General features: G+C 39.0%; 1 protein-coding gene across 4 annotated transcripts in view; it reads right to left on the reverse strand.

The window, feature by feature from the left end:
* Positions 1-5557: 5557 nt before the first annotated feature.
* The window catches only part of LOC111970120 (sodium-coupled neutral amino acid transporter 3), a 77480-nt gene continuing 70373 nt past the window's right edge, over positions 5558-12664 (reverse strand). For all 4 annotated transcript variants that reach the window (XM_023996642.2, XM_070445617.1, XM_023996645.2 and 1 more), the window contains 6 exons: positions 12491-12570; positions 11941-12041; positions 10650-10774; positions 8893-9037; positions 7631-7734; positions 5558-6000 (listed from right to left, as the gene is read on the reverse strand). In XM_023996642.2, the coding sequence (XP_023852410.1) occupies positions 5896-6000; positions 7631-7734; positions 8893-9037; positions 10650-10774; positions 11941-12041; positions 12491-12570 (660 nt within the window). In that variant the 3' untranslated portion in view covers positions 5558-5895. The remainder of the gene's footprint in view (positions 6001-7630; positions 7735-8892; positions 9038-10649; positions 10775-11940; positions 12042-12490; positions 12571-12664) is intronic.

Below are 12664 nucleotides of genomic sequence, written 5' to 3' on the forward strand. Positions count from 1 at the left end.
TCAGTGTCTGCTTTTTTTTTTTTTCCCATCTACCAATAGCTGCCCTTCCAGGCAAGGCATTTCAGCTTTTCATTTTTATTGTGTGTAGGCCAATGACAATAAAATCTAAATGCAATCAATTTTAAATTCAGGCTGTAGCAACAAAATGTGGAAAAAGTCAAGGGGTGTGAATGCACTGTATCTATCACTGTCTGATGATGGCTCATTGCTTTACAACAGAGCTCTCTTATGCTTTTGTTGAATGGTTTTCCTGCCATGCAAATCTTTAGAAACAAAAAGTGAAGTTTAAATTAGACTGTCTTTGTGCCATCTGACAGGAACCAACGCTATTTGACAGAAACAAACATGTATTACAATAGCCTACATGCCCAAAAAATCATTTCGGCTGTACATCAAAATTATAGACTAATCTAACCTAACTGGCATCCAGCTGTCAGTAAGTTCTTGTAAAATTCACAGTAACTTAATAGCCAGGAAGTGCTAGTAACTTCCCACTGGGCACAGATATCAAATCAACGTCTATTCCACGTTGGCTTAGCATAATTTCATTGAAATTACGTGGAAACAACGTTAATTCAACAAGTGTGTGCCTAGTGGGTTACTGTACTTGCAACTAGCTGCCAGTAACTGACTATACTTTCACTGAACATTTCTGATTACAAGATAGCTTAATATTAGTTGACAACTACTAAGCATTCTTTGCCAGACTTGGCCTCAACCTCTTGGTTGACAGCAAACTGACCTTTCTGCCACACCATCAGGTCAGTGTGTGTGACAGAGATCAGCCACAGTAAGTTACTGTGAATTTTACAATAATTAGTTGCAGCAAGCTGACAGTAACTTATTGAAAAATAACCAGGAACTTCCTGTCGCCAACTGCTATTAAGTTACTGGAAAAGGCACAGTAASCTCTTAACAGTGCAGCTCTTGATTGTCACAAGCTTTTACAACAATTGTACAACTGGAGTGGACAAACGAGTTGGTCAACCTTCATCAACATAATGATAAAACCACTTAAACTGGTACAACACTTTCATTAATGGTTGGCAGAAATACAACATATTTTAGACCATGCCCCCACATATGCTAATGAATCCCCGCCAGCACATTGCCCCCACCTACATTTCAAAGTGCGGTAATGATTGTACCTTATATTGAATATATGGAGTGGCTACTGATAGAGAGTTTCTGTATCCCAATATGGATATTTCTACGCATGTGCAGGATTTTTTTTTATATAGCTGAGTGCCCACTCCACTGTCTAGGTAGCTGCTGTGCTGAGTGCTCTGCTTGTTTTCTTTTTTTCAGGAGGGGAGTAGGCTACATGCAGCTATGTACATGTTTTACACAAAATACACTATCAATATGTTGGTACAAACGTAGTTGTCAGTAATGCAAACATAAACAGGCAGTCTAGTGATTTCATGTTCTTCTCAGCTGCTGAGTTACATGCAGCTATTTACTCTCACCATGATATCAGCATATGGCATAACTATGGCACCGGGCAATGCAAAAAAACGTACCCATTGTCAGACTCTTTTTACTGGTCCAGATACACGCTCGGCTGCCTAGAATGTTCGGCTGCCCAGATGTGGAACACAGCAAGACACAGGCTGTGTTCGAGAGCATCACAACCGTGATGTTTCATGGCTAAATTATGACTGACTGACTGATCTACAAATACTAATAAGTCATTATTTATGATGCAAGGTGATTTGTACATCAGTTAGTCGGCAGTCGCCTGCACTGTCGGCTGCAATGTCGAACAAGCCCACAGACACGCGGTCTAATTAGTGATTGAATGTTATTTTTTCATTATCATAGCAAACATTGGCTAAGCGGTTCAGGAGACAGACAGGCAGTCAAGTAGTGTTCTTTTCTTTGAAACTACGATATGACAGCAACTATAAAGATTAGCCTATATCATTACACAAAACATGTTTTTTGCCGCGATTCATGTGTACGCTAAATATATACTTGAGGCTGATATTTGAGGCTGCTCTTCACCAACTTCATCCTGCCATAACCCTAATGATTGATTTGATTTCTGAAGCCAATGTGGCATGTTTCATTTATTTTCTTTCTATAATTTTGGCTGAAATTTTTAGACACTCTGGAACTCGAGTGCATGGATCACCAAACTACCTCTGTTGCACTTTTATTAAATGGGGTGCACAAATCTGTCTGCTTTGTTTGCCACACAAACTGTTACTGTTGTGCAGTAGGCCTGATTTCGAACCCAGGTAGTTATATTGGTGCTGTGACATGCAGGAGACCTGGTTCGAACCCAGTCAGTCACAAGAGCAAGATTAAATAGGGAGTGATGACAGGGCTATTCAACTATTTTCTTATGGGGGCCAAATTGCGCTTTTTGTGACACTACCTTTTAACATGTCCTGCGCAGCCTTTGAGGGGGAGAGAAGGCACGTCCATGTTCCAGAGAGTCTATACATTCAGGAATAGCTTATAGCCAAAACGGTTCAAACGCTATGTAGCGTTCAACATGCTACATTGGCTTCAGAAACCGCCAGAAGCTTATTTTTACCACAGAGAGCCTTTCATTCTATCTGTTCTCCTCTACCTTTCCTGGCTGGCAAAGTACCAGAGAACTGAATTTGAAAACGCAATCTGAATGGGGCTCCCAAGTGGCACAGCGGTCTAAGGCACTGCATCTCAGTGCTAGAGGCGTCACTACAGACCCTGGCTCGATTCCAGGCTGTATCACAACCGGCCGTGATTGGCAGTCCAATCACAATTGGGTGGCTCACAATTGGCCCAGAGTCATTAGGGTTAGCAATCAGCCTGAGAGTGGTAAATTGCACTGCTTAAAATAGAGGTGATGGGATAGAATGTGTGTGTCTGTTTGATGAACAACAACTAGGAAATGATTGGCATGCACAGTATGAAGCAATATGTGTATTATGCCTTTTATTGTACATAGTGCCATAGTGAGGGACAGATTTGGTGCACTAGGACAGATTTAGAAGTTCCAAAATCATGATGAAAAATCTAAAAAATAATGTTATTTTATTGTTTTTATTGCAACATTGTTTACAGTACAATAAATGCCAGCAATGTTTTAAAATATATTGACATACAATAAAAATAAAGACATAAAATGAAGGGCAAAATAGTTTAAAAGCACTTTAAAAATGATTACATTTCTCTTTTTAATTATCAGACTAAAACTACAGTTCTTGCTTTTTACATTATACAAACTAGATATGCGTATTGAATATAAAGAGTTTACATTTATATACATTATTTAGAAATGCTGGTTGAAGTCGATATTTCATGAACTATACCAATTTCATTAAATCACACAAGGAAATGAGAGAACTGTATAAGGAGCGTTATCAGACAGTCAGAAATCATCTCAGCCACTTTCAGAATGTCTCCCCCTGGTGGTACACATGGTATGTGTAAGGGCTGATCTATCATATAATAATATACCAGTTGTATATGAAATCAGAATAACACAAACATGTTGTTAAAATATGACTTTAAACATGGATCTTTATTTAAATAGAAACAAATTCATCCATTAAGCTATTAAATAAATGAGTAATAGATAGAGAGAGCAGAGCTGGCTGATCCTGATGTACTGTATACTGGCTCATGCAGACTGGTTATTCTCTAAGGAAACATGTATTAATGATTGATTGAGAGAGAGAGGAGTTTGTTGCGCTTTACAACCAAGTTTGACATAACAATGATACAATACTCATATACAAAATTACAGCACTCACTGTAGTGTGGAATCTGTAACTTCATCACAAGGAAAACAACAGAGAGAGACAGGGGACATTCCACCTGACTACTGTATCAAACCTGCTCAACACCTGCAAGAGTTGGCAGGCAGTCCCCAAAAGCAGCTACAGGGATGTTTAGAAACTGACCAGAAATACTATTCCACTCATACCTGACAACAGAGTAGTCTGAGATTATGAAAGGTTCATAGTCAGCCTTTTAAATCTTATTTGACTAATTTGGTAAGAGTCAATGGGATTCATAAGCCTAGGATTTACACATTACACTTATGGTTCATGTATCCATTGATCGTTTCACAATACAATAGTATATAAGTAAGTACCACAATTAAAATACAGTAGAGCCATGTTTCATTTCAACAACAGACACACTAACAATCCTTACAGTACATCCACTGTACATAATTGTGTTCGCTCCATACTGAAGCAGACGAACAGACACATAGCATGATCACACACCATGTACACACCATGTTCACACACCATGTACACACCATGTTCACACTTAAATCACTGCAGGGCTGCTAAACACTATGCAGACACAGAACAGGAGAGAAAGAGCTTCAAGTAGTTGGAGGAAACGTCTTTGTACCATGTTAGACCTTAAATACATATTGTTTTGTAAAGTAACATACATAGGATTATACAATTTATTTAGGATTTAGACTTAGATTTTTCAGAGATTGTAATTTGTATTATAAAGGGTTGTCCCTTAAAATCATATCTATAAAACGTATGAGTATCTTACAAATAAATTGTTTGCATATCAATTGATTAATAGCTACAGGAAGAAGTTGTACATATCAGCTGAAAGTGCTATAACTAACCACCTACTTTGCAGGGATGTTAGAGAGGCATTGATACCACATTGTGTGCTTATCATGGCACCATGTCACTAGACTGAACTTTAGTTAGGGAAAAAAACAAGCTTGTCCTGGAAATAACCATATTTACACACGTCATCCTTGATTCTCCACGTAATGAATTGACACCGTGAGTTTTCTTTATATTTTTGGGTTATCTCTGATTACGTTCAGTAAATGTTCAGAAACAACACAACAACATACCCAGGTAGAGAGCATTCTCTGCCACTAAGGACACTGGTCCTAGTGAGCGCTCAAATGATCAAAACACGACAATGCAGAGATATACACCCCCGCCGATCCAGGACCAAGTTAACGATAACCTCCATCTCTAAAATAGACCCTCATACTGAGAGTATAGCCAAGCATTCCTTCAATTTTAGACATCAGAGCTGCTCCTCGAACCATGAAAAAGCTATTCTGATATGGTTGAGTGCACGTATCAAAGAGACACACCAATGTGATATGATACTGTTGCTGAGGAGAGACTCAAAAGGTCCATATTATACGCTTTATCAAATAAAAATGATAAAAAAATAAATCTCTCTGTATATATATCATACTGTATTGTAATGGTAGAGTCAACCTGCTCTATACACACTGTATACACTGTACAGTTGCATATCAGTTGTATGGTTCCATCCTCTGATATCTGTGAGGACTGAAGCCGAGCGTCTAGAAGGATGACACCTCGCCACCAGGGTGACAACAGCAGCACGGGTCACTGGATGATGCCACTGTCCAATAGCTTTTAATGCCACATTTCCTCAGCTATTGCACAGAATCTTGCCATTACCTAATTTCATGAATAACTTAATACAGTAGACTTTGGCTACAAATATAAAATAACTGTCCAGCCCCCAACGATCTGTTGTGCCTTCTTCTCCCCTACTGTTGAAGAAAGCTACGTGGTTGTCTAGACTAAAGTGTGGCAGTTAGATTCTTGCTGTGATTCACAGAGTACAAGTTTATAGGGTCATGGGTTATGGGTCTGGTCTGGTCTGGGGGAAGGGCTGGAATAGGAGGTGGTGGCAGATTCAGCGAGCCAGCTTGACATTACATTTGTTTCGAATGCACTATCTTCTTCCAGAGGGGAGCAGAAACCTCCAGAAGACTGAACTCCCCATCTCCAGACTCTCTGGCCCACTCTTTCTGGAGGAAGAGATAGTACATCCTCTACAAAATATGATCCATGAAAACACAGAGAAAATACCGTACAGGTCTAGATTTACAATATAAAAACTGAAGACGGTAGAAGCGGTCTAGTGACCGCTGCTGGCTTTGCTACTCCCCGACGTCCAATCAATGAGGATAAAGCTCAGGCTCATTATCATAAACAGGAAGCCTATTCCAGCGAAGCAGGCAGCCTGCGAGAGAGAGGTAGATGAGAGAGAGAGTGAGAAAGAGGGAGAGAGAGAGTAGAGGAGAGAGAGTGAGAAAGGATGTGAGAGAGGTAATGCACACAGTTGATGACTCTGTCATTGAGTTTCAGCCTTAATGAACTCAAAGCTATTAAATCATTATTATTGTAGTCTAGGGCTTGTGTATACATTTCTGAATTGTAATTATGATATTAGAGTGGCATGACATTAAAACTGCATTACTCACTCAGCAAATATATCGAAAGGATTGTGAATGGATGAGTGAATAAAATGAATTTGCATCGTCTATATTTAGCAATTCAAACATTGTTTCAGCAGATAATCTCCAGGCACACTCTCTGTAGTTATTCTAATCTAATTGAAAGCTCACAGTCAAATTCCTATTATGTTATATTCTATTATGTTATATTATGTTATATTCTAGTATGTTATAATCTATTGTGTTATATTCTATTCTATTATGTTATATTCTATTGTTATATTCTATTATATTATGTTGTATTCCATTATGTTATATTCTATTGGTATATTTTATTATGTTATATTCTATTGTTATATTCTATCATGTTATTTTATATTATGTTATATTCTATTATATTATGTTGTATTCCATTATGTTATATTCTATTGTTATATTCTATCATGTTATTTTATATTATGTTATATTCTTTTATATTATGTTATATTCTATTATATTATATTATGTTGTATTCCATTATGTTATATTCTATTGGTATATTCTATTATGTTATTTACTATTGTTATATTCTATCATGTTATTTAATATTATGTTATATTCTATTATGTTATATTATGTTATATTCTATTGTTAAATTATATTATGTTATATTCTATTATGTTATATTATATTGTTATATTCTATTATATTATGTTGTATTCCATTATATTATATTATATTATTATAGTCTATTATGTTATATTCTATTGTTATATTCTATTATGTTAAATTCTATTATGTTATATTCTATTGTTATATTCTATTATGTTATATTCTATTATGTTATATTCTATTATGTTATATTATGTTATATTATGTTATATTATGTTATATTATGTTATATTCTATTATGTTAAATTCTATTATGTTATATTCTATTATGTTATATTCTATTATGTTATATTCTATTATGTTATATTCTATTATGTTATATTCTATTGTGTTATATTCTATTGTGTTATATTCTATTATGTTATATTCTATTATGTTATATTCTATTATGTGCACTTATGCTTAATTGTTTACATGCCCATACTAAACAAACCGGAAAGATACATGTGGGCTCCAGAGTGACGCAGCAGTCTGAGGCACTGCATCTCAGTGCTAAAGGCATCACTACAGACCCTGGTTCGATTCCAGGCTGTATCACAACCGGCCGTGATTGGGAGTCCCATAGGGCGGCACACAATTGGCCCAGCATCGTTAGGGTTTGGCTGGGGTAGGCAGTCATTGTAAATAAGTATTTGTTCTTAACTGACTTGCCTAGTTAAATAAAATATGTGTAAAAAATACATTATCTTTAAAAACCAATAGTTAACAGTAATGAGTTCCAGTAAGACATGACAGTTGTCTTTTGCGCTAGGGGACATTGCTCACCAGGATTTTGGGTGTGGAGCGCATGGGCTCCTCCTCTTCGGGTACGATGCGGATGTAGAAAACAGCAGGGAAGATGAAGATGAGGCAGGGGGCAGATGTGGCACCTGAGCGAGGAGAAGACAAAGACACTCTTTAGCCATCGTGTCAAACAATGAGCTTCACAGAACTGTAGAATAACAAGAGCGCAATTTATCAGTGAGGAGGTAGCCTAGCGATGTCACGAAAGTCCCCAAAAAGTGTAATTTGTCTCCCTGACTGTCAGAATGACACCAGCAGAAACTAAATAAATACAATTCAAAAGGCTTTATTGGCATGGAAAGTCTTAAACATAGTGTTAAACACACTACTATTACTGTTCACTCAAAAATATGAATGAAACTACTCAGAGTGGAGACAATAAAATGCTAAAACTAAGGCATTATAATCCTTGAGGAAATGATTGAACGTTTCAGTTGCATAACGATCACAAGACTTTGATTAAGGTTTATAGTATGCATTCCTGAGGTGATTTAAGAGCTTTCCCCTAAAATGTCTCCAAATCCGTCATTGAGGATTTAATGCATAGGGGATCAAAAGGTCTAGCGAGAAATTAAAGACGCTATGATCATTAAACTGTGGGGTGGCAGGTAGCCTAGTGGTTAGAGTGTTGGACTAGCAACTGAAAGGTTGCAAGATCAAATCCCCGAGCTGATGAGGTAAAAATCTGTCGTTCTGCCCCTGAACAAGGCAGTTAACCCACTGTTCATAGCACGTCATTGAAAATAACTAGCTTGCCTAGTTAAATTAAGGTAAATAAACTGTGAGGGCACTTGGTTAACTGTAAAGTAGCTGAGGGCAACTAGATCTCTGTCTGTCTGTACAATTACATTTCCTCTTAGTAAAGTCATGATGACAGTTCAGAAGATTAGACTGCTTCATTCTAAAAAAGTCAGAATTAAAAGTATATTCCTGAAGTAAAGTTACTAATTGTTTTACATTTTGGCATAATAATGGGGGCTCATCCGGGATCATTCCATTAAACCCACCGGACCCTGCTGCACTGAGCTCTCTGGGGCATTCTACTGTATACTATATAAATCAATGTCCTACCTCGATAAATCACAAATCAACTACCAAACGTTTGAATTTTTTACAAATCATCTTCATTCCTAAGCTTTCGCTCATAGGCAGTTGTGCCCTTTTCTATCCAATGAAGTCCAATTTCAGGTAGCCTTGCGTCGAAAGGAATAGTTCCTAGAGATGTGCATTTTAAAAATTCCTACCAATGATGCCGAAGATGCCCAGGATGTTAGGCGCGAAGATGACCAGCATGTTGATGAGAGTGAGCAGGGTGACAGCGATGGCAATGTGGCGGGGCCAGTAGAATGTCTTGTTGGGGAAAAACAACTGCTGGATGGCTCTCCTTACCTGACGAGAACATGAGGAGAAAAGCACAGTCACAACACTATTCTTATTCACAGACACACCCTTTCATCAAAGAGAAGCAGAAAGCCACTGCTTTAATATAATAATATGCCCTTTTAACAGATGCGTTAATCAAAAGTGACAGCCAGTGCATACATTTTAAGTAAACATAATATACAGTGCATTCGGAAGGTATCCAGACCCCTTCCCTTTTTCCACATTTTGTTAAGTTACAGCCTTATTCTAAAATGGATTAAATTAATTTGTTTCCTCATCAAAGTACACACAGTATCCCATAATGACAAAGTGAAAACAGGTTTTTAGACATTTTAGCAAATATGTTACAAATAAAAACAGAAATACCTTATTTACATAAGTATTCAGACCTACGAGACTCGAAATTGAGCTCAGTTGCATCCTGTTTCCAATGATCATCCTTGAGATGTTTCTACAACTTGATTGGCTTCCACCTGTGGTAAATTCAATTGGTTGGACATGATTAGGAAAGGCACACACCTGTCTATATGAGGTCCGACAGTTGATAGTGCATTTCAGAGCAAAAACCAAGCCATGAGGTCAACGGAATTGTCCGTAGAGCTCCGAGAAAGGATTGTGTCGAGGCACAGATCTGGGGAAGGGTACCAAAACATTTCTGCAGAATTGAAAGTCCCCAAGAACACAGTGGCCTCCATCATTCTTGAATTGAAGAAGTTTGGAACCACCAAGACTCTTCCTAGAGCTGGCCGCCTGGCCAAACTGAGCAATCGGGGGAGAAGGGCYTTGGTCAGGGACGCGACCAAGAACCCGATGGTCACTCTGACAGAGCTCCAGATGTCCTCTGTAAAGATGGGAGAACCTTCCAGAAGGACAACCATCTCTGCAGCACTCCACCAATCAGGCCTTTATTTCAGAGTGACCAGACAGAAGATACTCCTCGGTAAAAGGCACATGATTTTTTTTCAGCGGCAGGGACTGGGAGACAAGTCATGATCAAGAAAAAGATTAACGGAGCAAAGTACAAAGCGATCCTTGATGAAAACCTGCTCCAGAGAGCTCAGGACCTCAAATTGGAGCGAAGTTTAACCTTCCAACAGGACAACGACCCTAAGCACACAGCCGAGACAATGCAGGAGTGGCTTCCGGACTTGAACCCGATCGAACATCTCTGGAGAGATCTGAGAATAGCTGTGCAGCGAAGCTCCCCATCCAACCTGACAGAGCTTGAGAGGATCTGCAGAGAAGAATGGGAAAAACTTCCCAAATACAGGTGTACCAAGCTTGTACCAGGAAGACTCAAGGCTGTAATCGCTGCCAAAGGTGCTTCAACAAAGTAATGAGTAAAGGGTCTGAATACTTATGTAAATGTGATATATATGTTTGTTTTTTTATAAATTTGTAACAATTTCTAAAAAACTGTTTTTGCTTTGTCGTTATAGGGTGTGTAGATTAATGAGGAAATACATATTTTTTCAATCCATTTTAGAATAAGGTTGTGACGTAAAAAATTTGGAAAAAGACAAGGGGTTTGGATACTTTCTGAATGCACTGTACATCTTTACTTACACAGTTTCATTGAGCCAGACACCATTTGTGCTGAGGTAACTAGGCTACTCACAGGGAAGAGCACTATGGGGACGGTGAGTGTGACAGCAGTGAGCACAGCCAGACGGACACACAGGATCAGGGTGTCGTACGGGTCCAGACGGCTGTAGGTGTGCAGCAGCTCTGACTCCACCTCACCTATAGGGGGCAGACACACAGGAGGGCTTAGAGAAGCATCAATAACCACCAACTCCAGTAAGAGCAGAAAATGTCGTACAAATTATACGCAACATATCATTCACAACAATGTTTTTTCCATTAGAAGGCATACAAAATCTGTCTTACACGTTAGATGCTGCTCATCATTTTGCTCAGAGCCTTATACTGAGATACAGGTAACTGCCAAAATAAAGGAAACACCAACATAAAGTGTTTTAATAGGGCGCTGGACCACCACGAGCCAGAACGGCTTCAATGCACCTTGGCATAGATTCTACAAGTGTCTGGAACTCTATTGGAGGGATGCGACATCATTCTTCCACCAGAAATTCCATAATTTGGTGTTTTGTTGATGGTGATGGAAAACATTGAGATCTGGAGATAATTTTCATGCTCATCAAACCATTCAGTGACCACTCGTGCCCTTTGGATGGGGGCATTGTCATACTATGGCAGCATAGCCATGGTAGCCAAAATAATGGCCTGCCCAGAATTTTACACATGACTCTAAGCATGAAAGGATGTTAATTGTTTAATTAACTCAGGAAACACACCTGTGTGGAAGCGCCTGCTGTCAATATACTTTGTATCCCTCATTTACTCAAGTGTTTCCATTATTTTGGCAGTTATCTGTGTATACTACAGTAATATACTGCTCTGACTGTGCTTATAACAATGTCATAGAGTAGAGTCACTGGGATATTACAAACCGGTCTGACATGAACAATGGCCACTAGGAGGAGTAGTTACTTCATTATGTTTCTCTACCACTATCTAAACTTCTGAAGCCACATGACATGACCCATCTTCCCATCTGAGACTAACTAACTGATTTTATAACAGCCTCTCAAACCTAAAAGAGCTGTGTCCATGCAAATGAATGGCAAACGTGAGAAGTGGCTTTGCTGTTAGCGAAATGAACTAGCCTGAAACTCATGTAAAATGGGCCTGAGAAAAAGCATGAGATTCAGCAGCAGGATGAGCAGCAGTGAAAAGAGAGAGAGAGAGAGAGAGAGAGAGAGAGAGAGAGAGAGAGAGAGAGAGAGAGAGAGAGAGAGAGAGAGAGAGAGAAAAAGAAAAAGAGAGAGAACAGGGGAGCGGGAGAGAAAGAGCATCGTAATGACATGGAGGTGAGCGTGCCTCACCATAGAAGGTCAGGTATCCAAACAGAGCAGCCAGGAAGTACATGGTGTACATGACTACAATGGAGATGTTGGACACATGCTGCATCCTTTGCTTGGTGGGGCTGAAATCAGAGAATATTGCATGATGTGATGTCACACACACTTACACACACCATAAACACAGACACACACCAACATACCCACAAAGACACAAACAAAAAAGGCCAGTTTTAGCTTTTGTCATCATACTGTACTTTGACTGAGATTGCTTCAGAAGTTACATAAGGAATGTAATATTGTGGCTGAACACGTCAGATGAATCTAAAGAGACAGATGTTATAGTGGGTTCAACAAGGCAGCAGGATGATTATCCAGATTATGACCAGGCTAGCCATGCATATTTACACATGACATTACTGAGAATGCAAGGCAGTGTGCTATATGACACAGGCATATGAGTAGCCAAGCACATAGCTGACATAATGATTTTCCTATCTGCAGTGTGAACTGAATTCAGGGTCCAATAGTAAACAGCTACAGCGCTGCATCCTGTTGCAAGTGGGGCACCTACTTTTTGAGCTCGGTGTAGATGGGCAGGACCTCAGGGTGGCACACAAAGGCAAATGCCAGGATTGGGATGGTGTAGGCCGTCTGGAAAAAATAGAACACTGTGAAGTATGTTTTGACATTTTCTTAGGATCCCCAATAGCTGTTGCAAAAGCAGCAGCTACTCTTCCTGGGGTCC

Source organism: Salvelinus sp. IW2-2015, linkage group LG11 (assembly GCF_002910315.2).
Source record: "Salvelinus sp. IW2-2015 linkage group LG11, ASM291031v2, whole genome shotgun sequence".
NCBI lineage: Eukaryota > Metazoa > Chordata > Actinopteri > Salmoniformes > Salmonidae > Salvelinus > Salvelinus sp. IW2-2015.